Source organism: Nylanderia fulva, unplaced genomic scaffold, assembly GCF_048542155.1.
Source record: "Nylanderia fulva isolate GAGA-0341 unplaced genomic scaffold, ASM4854215v1 Scaffold18, whole genome shotgun sequence".
NCBI classification, from domain to species: domain Eukaryota; kingdom Metazoa; phylum Arthropoda; class Insecta; order Hymenoptera; family Formicidae; genus Nylanderia; species Nylanderia fulva.
In genome coordinates this window covers 4,398,913-4,424,791 of record NW_028190055.1, presented here as the reverse complement: position 1 = coordinate 4,424,791, position 25,879 = coordinate 4,398,913, and the positions used below count along the sequence as shown (strand labels likewise).

At 25.8% G+C, this 25,879-nt stretch overlaps 1 protein-coding gene across 1 annotated transcript; it reads right to left on the bottom strand.

The window, feature by feature from the left end:
- Positions 1-2,509: 2,509 nt before the first annotated feature.
- On the bottom strand, positions 2,510-24,240 carry LOC114935584 (uncharacterized). The gene is made up of 15 exons (XM_085481391.1): positions 23,827-24,240; positions 21,264-21,444; positions 20,516-20,630; positions 19,245-19,488; positions 18,110-18,271; positions 15,260-15,487; positions 14,960-15,104; positions 9,551-9,825; positions 7,436-7,616; positions 6,467-6,581; positions 4,406-4,649; positions 3,611-3,791; positions 3,504-3,529; positions 3,205-3,285; positions 2,510-3,046 (listed from the first exon to the last, which is right to left on the bottom strand). The coding sequence occupies exons 1-15, from the start codon at positions 23,971-23,973 to the stop codon at positions 2,882-2,884; spliced, it is 2,490 nt and encodes an 829-aa protein (XP_085337517.1). The 5' UTR covers positions 23,974-24,240; the 3' UTR covers positions 2,510-2,881.
- Positions 24,241-25,879: the final 1,639 nt, after the last annotated feature.

Genomic DNA, 25,879 nt, shown 5'->3' with positions numbered 1-25,879 from the left:
GTTTTATTGTACACATGGAAAATAAAATTCAATGTATACGATAATAATTTTTTAAAATATTAATTTTTTTGTGCGATGTTATAATTTGATAACAGGTAACTGGCAAGTAATGCCAGTGTGCCGATTTTACTCTCAATCTTTTATTATGTTTCTTTTATTATTATTCCTATATGGAAGAAGATTTATTATTTGTATGTTACAGATAAAAATACAATTGACATTTTTCAGAATCTGAGAGGAGGAGGAGGTCTGGGAGAGACATTGGGCACTTATGGAGCAATTATAGATTAAGTACTTTTTATGGGTTTATTAATTTAATTTATTTGAAATAATTTTATTTATTTTAATTTATTATTAAATAAAAATTTATAAAATTATTTAATTAAATTTTTGTTTATTATTGTACACATCGAAAGAAAATTTAATGCATATATACACAATAATTTTATAAAATATTAATTTTATTTTGAGCGCTGCTATATAATTTGAATTTTATTTATATGTTACAGATAACGCAGTTAATTCCACTGTTCGTGCATCGACGGATGAATGAAAAATTTTTATTTTATAAGTAATTTGTAGATTGTATAGAGCTGTGTAATTCTAGATTATAGATTTTGTAGACTGTGTAGAACTGTAGATAGTTATTCCGTTACCTTATGAATGGATTACAAAAAATTAAGAATATGATAAAGATTGATATTACAGTTTAAGGAAAGGAGAAGAAACATTTTATTTATAGTAATATACATAATATATTTAAACTAATTTATTTAAAAAAACATTAATAATTATTAATAATTGTATTGTAATTATAAAAATTATTGCAAATGATTACATAATTATCACTTATTATAATAATAATATAGATTTTATATTATATAATATTTTTTAATCCATTCATTTACATATTGATTAATAATTTGAATTTAGTTAGTTAAAACAAAGTTATATAAATTAGCGTGTGAGTGCTATAGATATTCAGATATTTTGCGGATATGTTTTATCTTGACTAAAAGAAAAAGTAATAATGATCAAATTTGCAGAAAAATTTGCAATAATATTTAAAAATTTTTAGTATGCATTATACATATGTTACTTTATATTCTATTCTATTTTATTTTTATAATTCCTCAGTTGCACTGTCGCGTAATTCGGATATGCAAACCGCGAACAGATTAAAATTGTAATGATCGAGTCTTTTGCTGATCCGTAATAAAATTCTTTTATACAATATTAATTTATTAATATTAATAATTTTCATTAGAAGATATAAATATATATATTATTGATATAAATATTATAGAATATTAATTATTAATAAATGGCGATAATTATACTAATCGAGCATACACGGTGTGCTTGACACTGCCATTAAAATTGAGCGAATTGCTCGAGCTTGTAACAATAAGACACAATGGAATATCGCGTAAAGTGTCGTTCAAGTACGGGAGTGCAAAGTGTCGTGCGTTTAAGTGCGGGAGTGTCGTTTAAAGTATCGCGCGTTTAAATCAACAGACTTTGATAATTATCGGACAATCCTAATCAACTTGACCTGAGAGCGAAGGTGCAGACCTGGGAGGCATTAGGTACCGGCAGAGCAACTTTCTGGTAAACATTTATTAAATAATATTTATATAATATTATATATATAGTTTATATATAATATTTGACTTGTTATAAATTATGTATTTTTTACGCATATAAATTTATTCTATTTATATGCATATTTGGATAAATTAAATAAAAAAAAATTGGAGAGAAATATTTTTTATAAATACCTATTATAAAAAGTCATATTAAAAAAATAATCTACAAAATATATAAAAGTATTCAATTATATATATTACTTATTGTACGTTTCGAATATAAAATTTAATGTAAAATACTATCCTAGGTAGCAAGCTGACGTCAAAATGACGTCATTCGATGTCAAAATGCCGTCATTTTGACATTTAATGACGTAAGCTTGCAACTGGGTAATTTTTAGAAATATTAATTATTTAAAGTGCTGCTATAAATTTATATTATATTTATATGTATATGTTGAAGAGCAACGTAGCTTTGATGCGGTTAACTCTGCTGTTTGCACATCGATTAGTAAGTAAAAAACTATTATTTTATTACGAGGTAACGGTTGCTTTTACTGTAGAGATGTAGATTTAGAATACAGATTGTAGACTGTAGATTGTAGAATATTGTTACCATATCCGTTACCTCAATGAATGAATATCAGTTAATTATAGGATGAGTATTTAAATAAAAAAAACAGTTTATTATATTATATTATTTAATATAGATTTTCTTGAACTTTATTTTATGTTATATTTCTGTTTTTCTTTATCGTTACAATCGCAAGATGTGAGACACATCTCACGAAAGATGCAAATATATACCTAATATAAGATTAAAAGAAACAATCTTGAAAGATAAATGATAAATTTGTGTTAATATTAGGCATAAATTGTTAACGAAAAAACATATAGTTACAAATAACTAAAAAATTGCGTTATTTCTTTGAAAGCAGTTTAAAATTTACCTTAGAGGATACGATTTAGTATACTTTTGCCTATTTAATATTACTCTTAATTATTTAATATTAATATTATTTTATTGCAGTAAATGTATTCTATTAAAATTAACACATGACATCAATTCCCAGATAGCACCATGTCCAAAATTGGTGCATAAGACATCTTTAAGAGGCTTTTAAGGTCTTTGGGATATCATATCATATGATTTCTTAAAGATGTCTTAATAAAGATTTTGTAATGATATCTTATGTTCCAATTTTAGACATGGTGCTATCTGAGTTGTATTCAATACTAGAGTTTAGTGTGCAATATTCAGATCACCTATGTATTTAATTACCATATCGTGGTTACAAAATGCTTGAATACTTCTCTTTCATGATCTTCAAAACTCTTTCGTACAAAAGCTTTGGCGCATCTTTAGCCCACATAAAGTCCACGTGATTAAAACTGGGCCACGGCACTTCGTACATATCTATTACGTTGGGTAGTAAATTGTACAACCTCTTCACATCCTTGAAGAAACGTTTTCTAAATTATTATGCGCGAAAATTTCTTATATTTCCGATTATAAAGATACGAAAATTTATCTACATATATACAAAGTTAAGTCACAATCTTTACTATAAAAACTTCTAAACTATTAATAAATAAATACTTTTTCATTACTTACAATGGGATCTGCAAACAAGTCGTTGTTGCTGTAGTATATCGCCATCGGTAGCGTGATACTATAAATATTTGAATTTCCTTCTCTCCTTTTTCCCGAATATTAAATATTACAAATTTATAATATAATTTAAAAATATAATTTTATAATATATTTTATACAGCAAATAAATAATTTTTAAATTCTTCTCTCTAGTTATCTTAATATAAAACATTTGACAAGAAATTACAAAGCAAATAAAGATAAATAACAATAAAATTATTTTTTGTGTAAATTAATTAATTAGAGAAGAATATAGAGACAAGTTTGTCGTGTTTAATATAAGCACCTAATTTTTATTAGTCATTTTATATGTGGTTTTGTGTTTGTATATTAGTATATCCCTTTGTAATTCATTATTATAATTTGCCGAAAGAATTATGACTCACTAAATTTAATTGCTCGGGGTCGTAACCGTTGGGAGTAAATATGAGAAAATTGGCGCACACCTCCGCAAAATAAAAATTCAGGTTGCAACCAATTAACATCTTTAGTATGTTATAAGCACTTTGCGGGAATAATTCGCCATGGAACAATAATCGCAATATTGGCTGCAATTAACAATTTCTTTATTTCATGATAATAATTTATTCTTAAATCTATACTCCTTCAAATTTTTAGTCGAATTTTTTTAAAGAATAAGAAAATATAAATTTCTCAGCGTATTATTATATGAATGAAGACAGTGGTTCTTAATGACCTTTTTAAAGTTACAGAACACTTTTGATTATAAGAAAAATTTGCGGAACACCAAAATCATTAATATTATAAAGGTATATAATAACAAAAATATGCATAAATATATTTTTTATTAAAAATTATACAGTACAAATTATGTAGCAGTAAAAAAATTTAAATTTAAATTTAAATTTAAAAAATAATATTCATAAAATTAAAAAAAATTATAGTAGTTTTTTCTATGTATAGATATGCTGTGCTTTTATAATTTCGGGCAACACTTGTAACACGTTCGCGGAACACTAATGTTCCGTGGAACACCGGTTAAGAACCACTGAATTAAGATAATGTATAGAAGCGATATTTTATATCAAAGATATAAATAAAAGATAAAATCATGTTTTTGTTTGTTTTGACAGAAAAATAGTGTTCTAAACAGTTATTTACAATATGAATTATTTTTTAATAATATTCACATATATATTACCTGAATCTCATTTATCAAATAAAGTATTAGTCGTATTGGACTTCTCATATGATCTGCAAAAGCTCCTGGTCCGAAACTGATCATCATTTTCACCTTTTTAGCAATTTTTGGACGCTCTGTTGCCATTATGTAAAAAACTCCTGCGCCCATAGAATGACCAATGTACGCGTGCAATGGTTGTGATCTCATATTTGTGATATATGTAGTCATCGCTGGTACATCATAGATTCCCATTTCGTGTAAACTGATAGAAAATACAATATATCATCATAATAAAATATTTAAATATATATACACGTACATATACATATATATATATATATATATATATATATATATATATATATATATATACCCAGCAAACACCGATATATAATTGTTACATTGCTACAATAAAACGGAATATAACAGGTAATATAACGTGTACGTTACATGTAACATCCAGTTAGTTGTAATTTCCCACTCGTAGATGTAACATTTTAATATAACATATTTTACATTGTAGTTATATTGTAATTATATACCAAATAACACATTCATGTATTGATAAGTCAGTGCTATCTTGGGATATAATGACAATATAACTACAATGTAATGTATGTAATATTAAAAATGTTACATCTATGAGTGGGAAATTACAACTAACATATACGTGTAACATGCTTAAGTATATAACATTTATATACTGTGTTTGCTGAGTATATATACACATACATGATAATATACACTTCTGTATATATATAATATATGTATATACGCATATATGTATATGATTAATATTATATAAAATTATACATTTATAAAGTGTGCTATAAGTCCGGAACTGTCCAGTATTTTAAAAAACGTTGGAAATAAAAATTATGATAAAAAATGTTTAAAAAACTTATTAGATGATATTATTAAGATGATATTAAAACAGCTTGAATTTTTAGAATTGTGATTATTATAGGTATTTTTGTTTAGGTAAAAATTAATTTTTTAATTAGAATATTCTGCATAAGAAGTTATAAAGCTATAATAATAAAAATTCGATATTGTTTATAATGTATTTTGTATTACACGTGCAGGCAAAGTAGCACTTTGTGTGCGTGTTTTCTATGCGGAAAGCGGTCGATTTCTCACGCCGCCATATAGCGGCGACGCGGTGAGTGAATAAGCCGCATTCAAAGCCATTGCCTACGGCTGAGCCGCGTTTAAAGTCATTGTCCACGGCTATTCCCGCACCGTTCCGCCGCAAGATGGCGGTGTGCGATCGGCCATTTCGCGCACAAAAAATGCGCACGAAGTCACTTTGCCTGCACTTGTAATACAAAATAGTATGTGTATCATGTGCGGATTGACAATTGTTCACTCGTGTGGGGTGATCGCACTCGCCTTCGGCTCGTGCGTCCATCCCCCGCACTCGTGACCAATTGTCAACTTTCCGCACTTGAATACTTTAATGTGACTAAATAATTTTATACATATACATATATGTATTTACATATGGATATACATTTATACATATATATGTATTTTATACTTTAATGTGACTGAACAATTGTATACACATATGTATATATTATGAAATATATTGTAATATATTTAATTTTCAAAGATTTTAATCTCAATATTTTTTTTTTTATACATGTATGTATAGTAAATATTAATGTTTATTAATGTAAATAAATATTAATTAGTCTTATATCAAGTCTGGAAAACGCACTTTGCGGTCACCAACAAAATTTTTTACATAAACTTAAATAAAATATCTCTGGAAAAGTCACTGTCACTATCCTTAACATGGATTATTACTTGATGTATAATACTTTGCGTGCAAATGTTTTATTACATTATTTATAACAGAATTATTAAAATTTTATTACGAATAATTATTTATACAAAAAAATAAAAAACCAGGAAAGCACTATATTGGAATATTGATAAATGAATATGAGATGTTTGCCACAAAATATAATTTTTAATTTTATTGCAATTTTAATAAATTTGTATTTAAGAAAACTTCACAAAAAAGTAAAACTATTTACTTTAAAAAAAAATTTTTAAATTTTATGAGAATACCTAAAGTCCCAATATTTCCATTCTGATGTTGATAGGGAAATGTGCTCCCTCGAATAAGTAGTACCACGTAAATTGCCCAACCAAACATCGTATCCCTGATCCGCTAATAGATAAGCTAGAACACAAAATTAAAAACATTTGCAACATATTATTATTTGTATCTTTTTTTCATATTCGATATTTTTTGTAATATTCTTTCGTAGAAATATGATTATAACAAAATTAAAACCGTAATTTGATTTATAATTCACTCATTACAATTTCTAAAGTAAAATCATATACGTAAAATACATAAATATGTAAAATATGTGCATATAAAAATATATACTTACACCTGTCATGTAACAAATTTTAGAAATTTAACTTTCTTTAAAAAACTTTTTTAAAATAAGTTGAACTAAAAATTAATCGCAATTAAAAGCGCATTAAAATGTTTTTTTTGTTATTTAAATTCGATATTTTTCTCTTATTGTTAGATACTTTTTAATTAAAAATAAGATTAAGAAGCTGCTGCCGTATTTATTGTCCGAGCGATTATTTCTTTTTAGACAAGTAATTATATTTATTGACAGTTTATACATACCAGAGAGAAACATACAAAATAAGAGCAGCACAAAGTTCGAATTGATAAAGGAATATAAGTGAATATTTATTGTAGATATCAATTTGGAAACCTAGTAAAAGAGAATAGTTTATCTAATGTGTGTGCACATTCACATATGCACGAAAATTTTTGATCAGCAATTCTCTTTTACTAGGCTTACAAATTGATATCTAAACATTCACTTATATTCCTTCATTGAATTTCAAGTTGGTGCTGGTATTATTTTGTATGTATAAAGTGCCAATGAAAAGAATTACTTGTCTAAAAAAAAAAAATAAATAATCGTTCGGTCGGCATCCTCTTAATAATGTGATCCGATTGACACTGCTGGTATAATCTTTTGATGATTAATTAAAAAGTTTTACCAAGTGCTTTGCCTTTGCCAAGAGTGATCCAAACAATGTCAGTGCTAAAAGCACCATGTACTAGTAAAACAGGTAGAGAGCCGTTTTCACCTGGGATACGATGTAATGTCAAAATATAGCCATCTTTTGTTGTTACAACGTGAGTTTCCAAAGGATAACCCGTTTTTTTAATTATCTCTGGCTAAAAGGAGAAAAAATAAAATGGAAGTATAATTTATTTTTATATTAATGTGTAGCGTTTTGTAATAACAACATATAAATATGAAAGGTCATATACAATATGTGATAAATATAAAGAATAATTATATGGTAATAATATAATAGTGAATAATTATAAAATCTATAATCAAATAAAATAAACGTTAATGATATCTAATTAAGCATAGAATTATAATATTCAAAATATAATTATAGAATAACCATATTCTTGCAAGGTGAGTGTAAAACTCAATTAAAATTATTTTACAAAGAAATTGTAGAGGATTATATATATTGCTGTCCATATCTCTCTCTTACGTATATTATCGTTATTGAATAAATTTTTATAATTATTTCATAATTTTTTTATTCACAAAAATATTTTTATTCATGTTAAATCCTTTAAGCGGATGCTGCAGATATGTTAATTTTTACCGACCGTATGCGAATATTGATTATTTTGGGATATCTTTTTATTGATTATACAGATTAATAAATCCTTTTCCACGATTAAAATACTTATAAAAACGGACCGCGCTAGCTATAATTCCATATATAAATGATATAAAAATGAAAAATTACAGTTTTGTTATCGGCTTCTTTTGTGTCAGTTCGTAAGAATACTTATTTAATAAAAAAAGTTCTGCAGTTTGTCTGTGCATAAGATATATAGCTCGCGCAATAGAGATAACAATTAGAAGCGAGATTACAAATCTAATAAAAAAGTTATATATTAATAAATTTTCACGCATATGTGTGTGTATGCATGTGTATATATGTATACGTGCGGTTATGTGTGGTGCTACCTTATCGGAGTTCGGCCGTCAGTTCAGCATCCTTTTTAGGATATTATAATAAACCCAGCAAACACCGATATATAATTGTTACATTGCTATAATAAAACGGAATATAACAGGTAATATAACGTGTACGATACATGTAACATCCATGTTAGTTGTAATTTCCCACTCATAGATGTAACATTTTAATATGACATATTTTATATTGTAGTTATATTGTAATTATATACCAAATAGCACATTGGTGTATTGATAAGTCAGTGCTATCTTGGGATATAATGACAATATAACTACAATGTAATATATGTAATATTAAAAATGTTATATCTATGAATATAGGAAATTACAACTAACATATACGTTACATGTAACATGCTTAAGTATATAACATTTATATACTGTTTGCTGGGTATGTTTAGAGTGTTCAATTCATCATGCGCAAAGTTCGAGGCACCGGAATATCTTGAAAAATATGTTTTATAAAAAATGCTTTAGGTAGAAATTGTAGTTTGAAAACACTTCTTTACTGATTTTGTTTGGACTTTGAGTGATACTGCCAACGACAGGTAAAATAATCTCGAATTTTTTAAATAGAACCACAGCATATTTTAATATATTTTTTAAATCGATTCCTCATAATATTCTGCATAAACAATTAAAAGAATTAGAATGATCAAGAAGTGCATATAGTTAATGAGATATTTTATTCTTCAATTCGATATCAACTTTATATACATTCTGAAATATTCGAGTGAAACATTCATTTTCTGATGATCTAACATCAATAACTGTATGTATAACACGAGAGAAATTAACTGCTGTAAAACAGATAACGTACATAATTGTTTTTCAGATAAAATGGAGTTATTATTATACATAATTATATATGTATCATTATGTTCATGTATAAACATATATCAATTTAATGATATATAATGAATTGTAAAACTGCTTCTTATGTTTACATTTAAATTTGCATATCCCAGCGAGAAATGATAGATAAATTAACGTCGATTCGACGTCGAATCAATGTCGAATTGGTTGAATCAATTTTGATTTGACGTCGAATAATGGAAACTTTAATCCTCATTTCAGTTAGTTAAAAGTGTGTACTTACAGTACTGAGAATTAATTCTGAATTGAGCTCGTCGTTCCTTCTAGATCGAATTATTCTTTCCACGGGTTTGTTTGGCAAGATGATCGCCCCATCAAGACAATCGTAAAACGACAATAAACACATAAATCCTATCAATTTTATTCCATCCATAATTAGCAATAATAAACAGTGAAAGAAAACGGACAACTCGAGAGTTTTCTGGAGTATCGGGATATGTATTATCGAAAAGGGCAGAAAACAAGCGAGCGAAATGAATAAAGAAGACTGAGTGGATTAACATCCTGTCCACTATTTAATAATGTTGCATCGATGACTTGTGATATTATAATAAAAGAAAAAAATAAATTACAGATTGATGGAAAGAGCAAAGGCGACGCACTACGTTATTGACCATGTCAGTGGATTCAATAGTTTGACAACGTCAGTAGATTTTTTCATTATTATCCCAGCAAACACCGATATATAATTGTTACATTGCTATAATAAAACGAAATATAACAGGTAATATAACGTGTACGTTACATGTAACATCCATGTTAATTGTAATTTCCCACTCATAGATGTAACATTTTAATATAACATATTGTATATTACATTGTAGTTATATTGTAATTATATACCAATTAAATAGCACATTGATGTATTGATAAGTCAATGCTATCTTGTAATATAATGACAATATAACTACAATGTAATATATGTAATATTAAAAATGTTACATCTATGAGTGGAAAATTACAACTAACATATACGTTACATGTAACATGCTTGATGTATATAACATTTATATACCGTGTTTGCTGGGTTTGTACATGTTCATTATATGACGTATTTTAAAACAAAGATACACATTAAATAGCAATTAACTTTAAACGAAATTACAAATTAAATAAAATGGTTCTAAAAAGTATATAAAATATTTATAAAGACTACTTACTTAAAGTTGATGTACATCTAATTTTGGGAAATTTCGATTTCGATTATGAACAATAAAAGAGGCAAGAACGGTATACAGAGTGTCACTTAATTCACGTCCCCTAAGTATATAATTCAAAGCTAAGCTTTTGTAGCCTTTCTTTATTCAATAATTATTTCTTTATTAAGTAATATAGAAAGAAATCGCGTAAAAAAAAATATTTTTTGGTATAAGGAATGATGCTATTATATTTATATGACTTACAATTAGCGGGCGCAAATTAATTTAAGTGGCATATATAAAAGATCGCGTTTTTAATCAATTCTTCACAGCGATGAAGAAATTAATCTAACTGGAATAATGAAAACTTTAATACGCATTTTGTTTAGTTAAACGTTTATACTTACAGTGCTGAGAATTAAATCGGAATTGATTTCTGCGTTGTTTTATTTAGGTCGAATTATGCTTTCCTTGGACTCGTTTGACTCGGTGGTTGCATTCCTATCAAGACAAGCGTAAAACAATAACAAACACATAAATCCGATCAATTTTATTCCATCCATAAGTGAATTCACTAAACAGTGAATGAAAATGGACAATTTGAGAGAGTCTTCTGGTATATATATTATTGAATGAAACCAGTTAGTCAAATGAATAATAACTGAGCGCGCATTAACGTTTTGTCCACTATTTATGAATGCTGCATTGATGACTTGTGATATAACACTAATGAAAAAAGAATAAATTACAGATTGATGTAAAGAACAAATGATTCACTGTATTATCGACCACGAGTCATCTACGTATTGATTCAACCATTTGTAGATTTTTTTCATATATTATATGTAGATATAATATTTTGGGGCGTGTGCTTGTTCGATAGTTAATGTTTCGCCACTATCGCGGATTGGGAGAGGATATTTTATCCGGAAATATTAATTTAGGGTGCAAAGTATATTGTATTTTACTGCATTTATTCGTGTCACAAAGATCTAATACAAACTTCTTACTCTTCACCGAGAAAAACCGTGTTACGCGAACTTAAGTCAAATTCTATCTGCCTCTTCGAGGCCGCGCATTGTCTCGCTTCTCTCGATCATTCCACGACCTTATTTTTATTTTTAGGTGATTAGACTATCTTTTATTTTGAGGTACTCTCGCTTTTTATTATGTTCGGAAATTGAAATTTACCTTCGTCATGTTAGTCGCTTATTTGTTTATTTATTGTTTTGTGACACCGGTCGCGATATCTTTAACACTCGTCGCTTGTAATTTAAATTTTATTTTTATATATATTTTATGTTCTTGTGGCATTTATTGCCACAATATGTATATAATCCATATTGTACATGTATCAAAAATTTATAAATTGTTAAAATTATAATAATATAATGTAAAAGGCGTGGACATCTAGCAAACGATATTTTTGAGTACTTTGAATCATTGAATTATAGTATTTATATATATATATATATATATATATATATATATATATATAATATATATATATATATATATATTTCCCTTTCATAATTTTAAAAACTTTTTTGTACAGAAGTGTAGGCTCATTCTCGACTCATATAAAGTCCACGTGATTAAAATTAGGCCACTTTGTGTCACACAAATACGTTCGGCAGTAAATTGTATATAATCTTTTCTCATCCTTGAAAAAATATTTTTCTAAGTTTTCATTCGAGTTTCTTTTATATAACTATTACTTTTTTAAACTACTTTTTCAATTTAGTAAAACTAACTTTTTATACAAAACAATCTTTATTATAATTAATAATTTTCTTTTTATCAATGTTTTTTACAACGGGATTACCTGTATTTCGCACAACAGGATCGACCATCAAATGGTAGTTGGCATAAAATATTGTAATCGGTATTGTAATACTAGATACATAATAATTCGAAGATTTTATCGATAGTGAATAATGAGAAAATCTAAAATAAAATCGAATAAACATTAATATCTAATTAAGTATATAATTATAATTTTCAGAAATTATAAGATAATTATTGTATTCCTACAAGGTAAAGTGTAAAACTCAATTAAAATTATTTTAGAAAGAAATTGTAGAGCATAATATTGTTATCCATATCTTTCTTTTACATATGTCATCGTTATTGGAATAACTTTAATGATTATTTCATAATTATAATACACATGTAATTATGTATTTATTTTTAACCACTTTAAATATACTATAATTTTATTAGAGAGATAAACTGCATATAATGTATTATAATTAAAAAAAATTTATCTAATAATTTATATATTAATGATAAACAGCCAATCAATATCCAAGTATGAAAAAAAGTATGAAAAAGCCTAATTTGTTGAAAAATAGGTAAAAACAGGCTGTAAAAAAACAATGTATCAGTGGAAGCATGCATTAAAGAATTATTGATGCAAATGCAATTTTCATGACTAATATGTAATGTATCGTGTACATACGATTCCTTGATTCTTCTTTGCAATGCCTGCATTCAAGCTCAGGAAGCACATTTTAAACATTTGTTTATTAAATTAATTGTTTAATAAATAATGTTTATACATATTTTCCCGTTTTATTATGATTTCTCGAAATTACTTTCTTAGAATCATGTAATTTTATTATGAGAAAAACAAAATTTTGAAAACTTCTGTACTTTCTACGTGTTAAGAATAGGATTTATATTCATATAATATTTTGTACTCAGAATGATCTCACAAACAATCTATCAAAACTCGTGCATTCGTACTTTTGAATCGTCCTGTCTATATGCATATTCTTTCTTTAAAGAAGTTAAAGAAAGGAATATTATAATGATAATCAAAGTTAAAATGAGACATTCTGTATGTATATATATATATATATATATATATATATATATATATATATATATATATGTATATATATACATACAGATTTTTTCCGCAAATATCGAAACCCCGGAACATATCTCGAATAATATAAGTTTTATATATATATAAAGAAATTTCTATAGATAATATTATAGTTCGAAAATATTTATTTACTGATTTCACCATTTTTTTGAGTTTGGGTAGTATTGGCAATACAAGGTTAAATAATCTTAAATTTTTTAAAGAACCACAATATTTTTTCTATATATTTTTTTAATCGATTTCTCGTAATATTCTGCATATAATATTAAAAAATTAGGATAATCAAAAAGTTAATGGTTTATGAGATATTTTATACTTTAATTCGATATCAATTTTATATAAACTCTGAAATATCCAATAAAATATAAATAAAATTCATTTACTAATGATCTTATTTCAATATATATATAATTTTATTGACGACTTAATGAGAGGAATCAACTGTTGTAAAAAATATAGCACACAAATGTTTTTAATATAAAATAAAACTTTATCATATATCATATGATTTATCATATCCATATATCGTATATACATATATCAATTTAATCATATATAATATAATGAACTGCAAAATGCTTCTTACATTTGAATATACATTTCATATACATATGCACAACTATATATACACAACTATATACACAAGATGTACAACAAATATTGAAACTATTTAATTTGACGAAAACTATATGCTATTGGTTTCGAAAAAAATTTGTATACGAAAGTTGTAAGATACTCCGTGTGTGTGTGTGTGTGTGTGTGTGTGTTCATATTATTACGTATTTTAAAACAAGGAAAAAAGTTTAATAGCCACTGCGTTTAAACGATACTACAAATTAAATAAAATAATTATAAAAAAACGATAAATATTATTAAAGGCTACTAATTTTACTAAAATTTTACTAAAATTTTACTAAAAAATATTTTTTAATTTATCTTTAATATAATTTTTATTTATCAATATATAAGTCATATAATAAATTTATATTAAATATATAAGTCATATAATACATTTATTATATGACTCAATAAATTTATAGATTAATTCTATTATATGACTTATTATATTTATAGATAAAAATTTTATTATAGATAAATTAAAAAATATTTTTTAATGAAAAATTAGTAAAAGATTATTAAATTTTACTTACATTATTTTATCTATATTATTAATTGTAAATATTATCTATATTATCCAATTTCACAAGTGTTTATACTGTATACTTTGAAGTGATAAAGTCGACTTCTTTTTCTCATAAAGCATGTCCCAGTCGGTAAGCAGATAGGCAACCCGATATAATAATGTGTATGTATCAGAAACAATCTGTATATAATTCAATGTATATGCGCATATATAAAAAATCTCTAAATCTCTAATAAATTTCTAAAATAATAATAATATATTACAAAAGACGTAGACAACTAGAGAGTGATTTTTGGGTACTTTAAACCACTGAACTAATTAATTATTTTATTTATTCATTTATTTAATTTCCATAATTTATATCATCAATGTATTATTATCATATCCTCAAAATGTATATAACGACGATATGATAATACATACATTGATAATGTGAACTAACATTATTTTAATATTTTCCTCTCATGATCTTCAAAATTCTTTCGTACAAAAGCTTTGGCGCATCATTAGCAAATATAAAGTCCATATGATTAAAATTGGCCCACGGCACTTCGTACATATCTATTACGTTGGGTAGAAAATGGTAAAACCTCTTTACATCCTTGAAGAAATTTTTTGAATTATCATATGTAATAATTTCTTTTAAGAGCAATTATTCCGATTATAAAAATATGAAATATTATCTACATTTATATAGTCGCAAGTCTTAATCTTTACTATAAAATCTTATAATTTAAATACTTTCTCATTACTTACAATGGGATCTATAAACAAGTCGTTGTCGCCGTAATATATTACTGTCGGTACCTTGATACTCGATAGATTGTACGTTGGAGGTTCTACCGATTTATATATCAAGAGATTTTTCTCTGGACCGTAATCGTATTGACGAGGCGTACGCGATTCAATTATTTGAACAATGTGCACCATAGTCCTAAGCGAAACGGCGATAGGTAGGTGACTCACGATGAAAGGCAACCGAGTCTAAATAAGGAGTAAAAATATATATATAAACAAATGTGTATTTGTATACGAGGTTAAATCTGAACCCAATAAGCAAGAAATTTTTAATCAACGTTTTAAAATGTTGATATTATATAAATATTCTAAACGTTATGATATAACCCAGCAAACACCGATATATAATTGTTACATTGCTATAATAAAACGGAATATAACAGCCCAGATAGCACAAGACGTCCTATGGACGTTCATTTTATATTCATTTTACGTATGTACGTCCATGGACATGAAATGAACGTCCATTGTACATCCGATTTCGGACATCCATCAGTGACTAATATTTGGACGTTCACAGGATGTCCATCAAATTCTCTTACAGCACGAAATATTGCTAAAATATTGCATAAATATTTTATTTTATTGTATCATAATAAATATTGAAGCAACATTGTGCAAATATTATAAATTTAATATTTTATTAGAGACATTGCAAAATATACTATGCAATATTATCTTGTAATAGTTCCTTCATTTGCCGCTATGCGACGCAAGATTCGCTGTTCATCTCGCTATTAAATTTAGTTAAGAGAATTATAAAGCGCATGCAAAAAGTGGCTATTACAGTTAAATATGTTATAATTATTTTGATCAGTTTAACCTTTCTGATACTATCCCAACACAAAAAATTTAGATATTGAATTAATTGAAAAAATTGAACAAATAAAAATTCGGATAAATAAAATGCGAAAATAAGAAATATTCTGCAATATTTTATGATTAGTATAAAAATTAATTAATTTTGCATGTCAAATTTATTATTGCTTATAAATTTCTTCTTTATGAATTTTAAATGTCATTTTCAACGATATACATGTATAATAAAGAACCAAAATATGTTTATTAAAGATTTAAAATTTATTCATAAAAGATCCAAAATTCGTCCATTAGATCCATAATTAGTTTATATGAGATCCAAAATTCGTCCGTTAGATATATAATTTATCCATTTAAAATCCATAAATGACCAATAATGGACGACTTATGGACGTTCAGACCAGTTGCAAACGGACGTACAATGGACGGTCCTTTGTACGTCCGCTGCAGGTAATCTGGACATCCGATGGATGTACACAATGTCCGACCGGACATCCGTTGTACGTACGTAGGATGTACTTGTGCTTATTGGGAGGTAATATATAACGTGTACGTTACATGTAACATCCATATTAGTTGTAATTTTCCACTCATAGATGTAATATTTTAATATAACATATATTACATTGTATTGTAGTTATATTGTAATTATATATCAATATATTACCAAATAGCACATTGATGTATTGATAAGTCAGTGCTATCTTAGGATATAATGACAATATAACTACAATGTAATATATGTAATATTAAAAATGTTACATCTATGAGTGGGAAATTACAACTAACATATACGTTACATGTAACATGCTTAAGTATATAACATTTATATACTGTGTTTGCTGGGAATGTTTGATAAATATGTTTAAATATGTTTAAATATTATTAATAAATATTTTAAAAAGTATTTTAACTGATGTTTTATAAATATTTTTAAAATATTATTTAATAACATTACCAAAACCTTTAAATCAATGTCAAAGTTTATTCATGATGTTGCATACAATGTTAAAAACTACATACTTGACAACAATTCTATACATCACTCAAGTTTGCAGCAATATTGCAACAACATTACAGTATTGTATATTGTATAGCAATATTGCGGAAATATTATATAGGCATAAATTTGCAATATAGTTTAACAACGTTGCAGCAACATTTCAGAAATATTATAAAAATAAAATTTACGCAAAAAATATTAGGTACAAAACATTCAGTCCGATCATGTATTTGGTACATTTCCAATAATTCAATAATAATATTACATATATATTTTATTGAACAATGTTTCTGAAAACGGACATTTTACCGTTGCTGCAACCTTGCAGCAAGATTGCTGCAACATTTCACAATGTTTATGCAATGTTGTAACATTGCGATGAAATGTTGCCACAATGCTGCTGCAATCTTGTTGTGCTGTATGAGTAATAACGTTATAGCAATGACTTTTTGCTTATTGGGAAGTATAATCGCACGATCCTGAAACGTAAGAATCATACTTTTATCGCGACATTTTATTACGGAAGGTTAGGAAATATATGAAAAGATTGAATAAAAATCAGACGCAGATATTATGCGCAACAAACTTGTCTGTGTACACTCTCCTCTAATTATTTTATATAATATAATTTACTAATATGTAAATTTCTTTTTCATTTTTTTCTGTCTCTCTTTTTTTCTAATATCAAGTTATAATATATTTTAATTTTTAATATAATTTTATAATATTTTACACAATAAGTATAAATAATTTTTAAATTCTGCTTTAGTTACTTTTATATAAAATATATAAAGAGAATTACTAAGCAAGTAAAGAAAAATAAAAATAGAAGTTTTTTTAAATAATTAGAGAATAATATAAATACAAGTTTGTCATGTTTAATATATGCATCTGATTCTTATTAGCTATTTTTACATCCAATTTTTTTTTGTATATTAGAGCCTTCTTAATTTATTATTATAATATGCAGAAGAATTATTACTCACAAAATTTAATTGCTCGGGATCGTAACCGAGGGGATTAAATAATAAATTATTGACGCAGAACTCCGATTGGTAATAATCCAGGTTGCAACCGAGTAACGTCTTTAGTGTGTTATAAAAATCTTGCGGAAATAATTCGTCATGGAACAAAACTCGCAATAGTGGCTGCAATCAAAAATTTCTTTATTTTATCATGATAATTTACTCGTAAATAAATACATTCAAACTTTTAGGATATTTTTAAAGAATAAGAAAATTAAGATTTTTTTAAAGAAATTATAATATTAACAATAATTGTAACAAATTAGTTTTTAAAAACAGTAACAAATAATGGCAACGAGCTACTTTATAAAGTATTTTTAAAAATCCTGAACAACCCAGGTAGTAAGCTGACGTCAAAATGACGTTACTTTGACGTTTAATGACGTAAGCTTGTTATCTGGGAAGATATATAGAATGTTGTGTTGTTTATGCATTATTTTGTAACAACAAAAATATTATTTTTTATAATTTTTTTTTAATAATTTCTAACATTAACTTTTAAAATAAATTGCAAGATCTTAAATACTATAAAATAAGTTTTAATAATAAAATACAGTTATTTTTTATCTTTTTGGCTATTCGTAGTTGTTCAATCGTCTAACATGAAATTTATTGGTGTTTCAGTATTCATGCTAGAGAAATATATATTTTCTTATATACTAAAAAAAGTTATGGATTTCAAATAAATATCTATTTCAATAATGCCATTAACACCATTTGTTTGAAGCAAATAAATATTTATCTATTTTGAAAAAGGATTTCTTATCAAATAAGTATTTTTTCACAGCAAATCAATATTATTAGTTTCAAACAAAACAGGTGTTAATGGCACTATTGAAATATATATTTATTTGAAATCAATAGTTTTTTTCAGTGTATGTATTTATTTATAGTATTTAAGAAAATATTAAAAATTTAATATAGTATTCTAAACAGTTATTTTATACAATATGAATTATTTTCTAATAGTATTTTTACCTATTATATTATTACCTTAATTTCTTTTAACAAATAAAGTAAAAAATAATGTTCTATACAATTATTTTACAATATAATTTATTTTCTAATAGTATTTTCACATATGTTGTCTTATTACCTGAAACTCTTTTATCAAATAAAGTACTGGTCGTATTGGACTTTTCATATGGTCTACGAAAACTGCTGGTCCGAAACTGAACATCATTTTCACCATTTCAGCAAATTTTGGACGCTCTACTATCGTTATGTAAAAAGCTGTTGTGCCCATAGAATGACCAATGTACGCGTGCAATGGTTGTGATCTCATATTTGTGATATATGTAATCATCGCGGGCACATCATACATTCCTTCTTCGTGAAAGCTGATAGAAAATACAATACTATATCTTTATAAAATATTGAAATATACACACACACATTTGTACATATACTTCTGTATATATAATATTAATATACATATATATGATATTAAATTATATATATATATATATATATATATATATATATATATATATATACACACACAAACACACACACACACACACACACATATATATATATAAAGTGCGCGATAAGTCCAGAAATGTCCAATATTTCGGAAAGGAAATATTTTAAAAAGAAATATGTTGTAAACAAGAATTGTAATGTTAAAAATATTTGAAGAAAATTTAATTGGTTTTACGGTTTGAACCTTAGATAATATTATTAGAATCGTACTAAACAGCATGAATTTTTTAAATGGGATTATTATATTTTTTCATTAAAAAAAAATCAATATCTTACAAATTGTGTATAAAAGTGATAAAGATATTTAATTATTTTTGCGATATTTAATGGTTTTCAAATTATTTTATACTTTAATGAAATATAATTTTATACATATAATACTATAAAATATATCGTAAAATATTCAATTTCTGATTATCTTACCTCAATATTTTTATGCATGTATTATAATGTATTAACAAATGGTACAATAATATTTATATAATATATGTATACATATATGTATATAAATTTAACGTCATTCCCATATTGTTTATCCAAAAACTCAAAAAATTTTTAATAAAGTATTCAAAAATGCATTTGTTTTCGAAATAGTTTTTTAAAATTTTAGATGAATGTATTAGCTGTTTCCTCGAGTCTTTAAGTAATATGTATAAAAAATTTTATGTGTAAAAATTTTGATAATTTTATAACAAAAATTATTTATTCATAAAAATAAGAAAGCACCGTATTGGTATATTGAAAAATAAATATGAGATGCATTTAGGAAAAATGCTAATTCTTAATTTTGTTGTAATTATATTAAATTTGCATTTACGAAAACTTCACTAAAGGAAAAACTATCTAAATTCAAAAAATTATTTTTTTTTATTTTAAGAGTACCTAAAATCCCAAAATTTCCAATCTGATGTTGATAGGGAAATGTGCTCTCTCGAATAAGTAGTACCACGCATATTAGCCAACCAAACATCGTACCCCTGATCCGCTAATAAATAAGCTAAAACACAAAATGTAAAAATATTTGCAATACTTGATTTCCTTCTTTTTTTCATATTCCATATTTTTATCATATTTTTACTATGAAATAGTTTTATAATAGAATTAACACCGTAACTTGATTTATAATTCACTAATTACAATTCTAAATATAATCGTATATGTAAATTATGTAAATATATAAAATACACACACACACACACACACGTGTGTGTTTTATATATTTACATATATAATTTACATATACGATTATATTTAAAATTGTAATTAGTGAATTATAAATTAAGTTACGGTGTTAATTTTGTTATAAAACTATTTCAGATATATATATATATATATATATATATATATATAACAGATATATATATAATATATATATGTATATCTGTATACAGATATACATCTGCCATGTAACAAAATTTCAAAACTCAACTTTTAAATTCCAAAAAATTTCAAAAAATAAGATGAACTAAAATTGTAACGCAATTCTAAAAGTGCATTAAAATATTTTTATTTCTTGCCATTTAAAGTCAATATTTTTTTCTTCAATATTTTTTACTTGAAAGAAAAATTAACGATATGATGTGATTAACATTACTAGTATATCTTTCAATGATTATATAAAAAGTCGTACCGAGTGCTTTGCCTTTACCAAGAGTGATCCAAACACTGTCATCGTTAAAAGCACCGTGTACCAGTAATACAGGTAGAGATGCATTGCCACCTGGGATACGATGTAACGTCAAAATGTAGCCATCTTCTGTTGTTACAACGTGAGTTTCCGTGGAATAACCTGCTTTTTCTATTACTTCTGGCTAAAAAAAGAATCATTAAAATGAGACTATAATATAAAATAACAAAACACTTTTGTGTATTATTAATTCAATCCCTGGCTATGCATTAAAACCTATAAAAATTTACTTGTGTAGTCTTTATATGAAAACCAATAATCAAGTACTCGCGAAAAAAATGAGAATGTCGCGTATAAATACACGGTCGGTCTGGCGCTTCATGCATTCACCTGAAGCTAGATACTACAGTATCTCTTGATATTTTCTTAATAATGTAGCGTTTTACAATAACAATATAAATATAAAAGATCATATACAATATATAATAAATATATAGGGTAATACTATGATAATAATCACATGATAAAAATAATAAAATTTAAAATAAAATCAAATAAACATTAATGACATCTAATTAAGCATATAATTATAATTTTCAAAAAATATAAGATAATTAAAATATTTTTGCGAGGTAAAGTGTAGAAGTCAATTAAAATTATTTTAGAAAAAAATTGTAGAGGATTATATTGTTGTCCATATCTCTCTAATATATAATATGTATGTATCTAATAATGTTTGTGTAGACACTGATAGAGTTAGTGTTCAATTAATCATTCACAAAGTTCGAAACCCCGGAACATCTTGAAAAATTTTAAGTTTTATAAAAAAATGTTTCAGATAGAAATTGTTTGAAAATATTTACTGATCTTATCATTTACACTTTAAATGATATTGCCAAGGCCAAAAAAATAATCTTGAATTTTTTAAATGTAACCACAGTATTTTTTAATATATTTTTTAAATTGATTCTTAACAATAATCTGCATAAAAAATAAATAAATATCATTAAAGACTACTTACTTAACGATGATGTATATACAAGTTTGGGAAATTTTGTAGATGTAAGTGTATGCGTATGATTTTTCAAAAAATATGATGCGTAACTACGCATTTGTGTCTGACCCCGCGTCCATATTGGACGCGACTTTTACTGGACGATCAGAATACAACTTTTTTTAAGCCCTAAAGCAAACGAAGCTGTGTTTGGTAGATTTTAATTTGCTGATTACGAATCTAGCTCAGAAAATGTATCACGTCAAGTTTTTGAAATATTCTAATCTAAAGGTGCAAAAATGAAGTTTTAGGCTATTTTCAACGACCTATAATATTTTTAACAATTTTTTAAAATTATATTTGGGTAAATGACATATTAAAGTGTTATACAGGATGCATTTGAAATAAGTTCGGACCGTACAGGATGTTGTAGAGAATGAAAATATAAGCAAATAATATAAGTAACAATTTTGCCTGGGATCAATAATAATCGTGAAAATTAGTAATTAGTTTTTCGACACTTGGCAGTGACTTTTTTCCATTTGACGAATAGTTATCGATATAAAAATTAAAAAGTGTCTTATTTTTAAATCTCTGTTTTATGAAAACAAACGGCCCTATCTTAATTTTTCATGTCAAGGAAGAAACTTTTAAGTAGTTTAAATTAACACTAGCAGCAGTATGTAATTTTTACAACCAATAGTTTAATTCTGAAGAATGAAGCGAGAAACTTTGAGAATTTGTTAATAAATTCCTAACTCATTGGCAGTGGCAACAAAACGATTTGTTTATGCACATCAGCTGATAGTGCTTAGTTGCTAAGTGTCAAAAAACTAATTACTAATTTTTACGATTATTATTGATCCCAGGCAAAAACGTTACTTATATTATTTGCTTACATTTTCATTCTCTACATCCTGTACGGTCCGAACCTATTTCAGTATACTTATTTTTTCCACCACATATTCGATTGCTATGATTCGATTTTTTTTTGTTGAGATGGAGTAAATTAAATTTTTTTAGTTTTTTAACGTAAGAAGGTATATCTATACGTGTAGTGGAAACACAAGGATTTACATATCTCGAAAAGATAAAACAGATTCGAATCATAGCAATCGAGTAAGCGTGGTAAAGGTTAAGAATAGCACTTTAATATATTATCTATCCAAATGTTGAAAGAAAATATTTAAAGATTGTTTTAAAAAAGGTCTAAAATCTCATTTTTGCACCTTCCAATTAGAATATCTCAAAAACTTGACGTGATACATTTTCTGAGCCACATTTGTAATCAGCGCATCAAAATCTACCAGAAACAGCTTTGTTTGCTTTAAGACCAAAATGGTGTCGATCAGTGTAATTATTTTTTTATTAAAAATGTAGACAGAAAATGTATAAAAAATATTTTTTGTTAAGGAATAACGCTATGTACTTACAATTAGTGAGCGTGAATCAAGTGTCATCATGTATAAGATTGCACTTTTTAATCAATTTTTGACAACGTTGAAGATATTCAACTAATCGGAATAATGAAAATTTTAAGCCTTATTGTAATTAGTTAAAGTGTGTACTTACAGTGTTGAAAATTCTATTGGAATTGATCTCATTGTTCGAGCTAGATCGAATTGTTTCCACGAGTTCGTTTAGCCCGATGGTCGCCCCATCAAGACAACGGTAAAACGACAACAAACATATAAACCCTATCAATCTTATTCCATCCATAATTAACTATACTAAACAGTAAATGAAAATGGACAACCCGAGAGAGTTTTCTGGAGTATCGGGATATGTATTATCAAAGAAGAAGAAGGGCAGAAAACAAGCGAGTAAATATGAATAAAGACTGAGCGCATTAACATCCTGTCCACTATTTGTATTTATAATGTTACATCGATGACGTGAGATATTATGCTAATAGAAAAAAATAAATTACATACTGATTGATAGAAAGAGCAAAGGTTGTACTGCGTTACTGACCACGTTCAATAGAATCAACAGTTTGACAAAGGTTAATAGATTTTTTCATATACATTATATGAAGATATAATAATTATATAATTTAATGTGTATAATATATAGTTTAATATATAATTCAATATGTATAAAAAATTTATAAATTGTTAAAATTATAATAACATAATACAAAAGGCGTGGACAACTAGCTAACAATATTTTTGAATATTTTAAATCACTGAATTAAATTATTTACTTATTTATTTATTTTATTATTTATTTATTTATTTATTATTTATTCATGTATATATATTTCTTTGTTTATTATTATTTTTTTTACTTTGTTTATTTTTTATATATTTATTTATTTAACTTCTATAATTTAGATCACCAATGTATCTATTATCATATCGTTGTTACATTATTTGTATATTTCCCTCTCATGATTTAAAAAATTCTTTCGTACACAAGTGTAGGCGCATCCTCGGTTCATATAAAGCAAAATTTCCACTATAATTAATATTTAAATAATTTCTATTATAATATTTTTTAATAAATCTCTTTTTGTCAATATACATTTTTTACAACGGGATTACCTGTATTACTTATAACAGGATCGACCATCAAGTCATTGTTAGCATAGAATATCGCGATCGGTACCATAATACTCGATAGATCATATAATCCGGAGATTCTATCGAATTATAGATTAAGAGATTTTCATGGCACCGTAGAATCTCGACGAAACTTGTCCGATTGGATTTTCTGAATTATGTGTACTTTTGAAAGATAAAACTAATGTAAATATTTTAAAGGATATTTTTTTTCTCTTACTACGATAATTCTGTGCAGTAAACATTTATCAGTTATTGTATTCTGAACAGTTATATTATTTGTCAATATCAGTTTTTTAATGAGCTTTTAATGAAGTAGAAATGCGCGAGGTGACATCAATCTTCAATCTTCTACTGCAGTAGTGTTAAACATCATATAATAAAAAACTGATAATGATAAATGGTGTAATTATGCAGATTACAATAACTATTAATGTTATGGGGGGGGGGGGGGAGAGAAGAAAATATTGTTAGAAATAACAAAAATATTTTCATCTTTCAAAAGTGGACACCTAATCAATAATAACTAAATATTTATTTGAAAAATATACATATAATTTATTTAATTATTTATTTATTTTATTTTTATTTTTTTACAGATTCTGATTCAGCGAATAAAAGTATATTGAAAACTTGACTTTTGCACTTCATCTGCAAAAAATAGTAGAGTTTTTATAAGATAGTACTTATTATTGAATTCTAAATCTCTACTTTAAATTTTTTTCAAAATTATTGAACTGCATCGAAACATAGAAGCTTTAAGCTAAATTTTGTTATCTTATATAATCACAAGTTAGACTTCAATACAATTCTAGGCAAGGGGATTTGACGTAGAATGTTTCATATAGTACTATATAGTATTATCAAATTAGACATTTAAAAAAATGTTATCAACAAAAATTATTTGATGTTGAGGGAATCATCTGATAATGATCTTTATTTGATCTTTAATCAAAGTACACAGGGTTATTATATTAAGACCAACATTTTATTTTTTTATATGGAACCATTATTTTATTTGGCATAAAAAGTTATAATGGTAGGATATAATAAAAAAATGA

Excerpts from the sequence above, each read along its gene's own strand:
- LOC114935584 (XM_085481391.1), bottom strand. The coding sequence starts at position 23,973 with ATGGATGGAATAAGATTGATAGGGTTTATATGTTTGTTGTCGTTTTAC. Across the intron at positions 20,631-21,263 it reads TGGTAAAGGCAAAGCACTCG|CTTATTTATTAGCGGATCAG; the intron begins GTACGACTTTTT and ends TTTGTGTTTTAG. Across the intron at positions 3,530-3,610 it reads AGTGAGTCATAATTCTTTCG|GTGCTTATATTAAACACGAC; the intron begins GCAAATTATAAT and ends AATAAAAATTAG.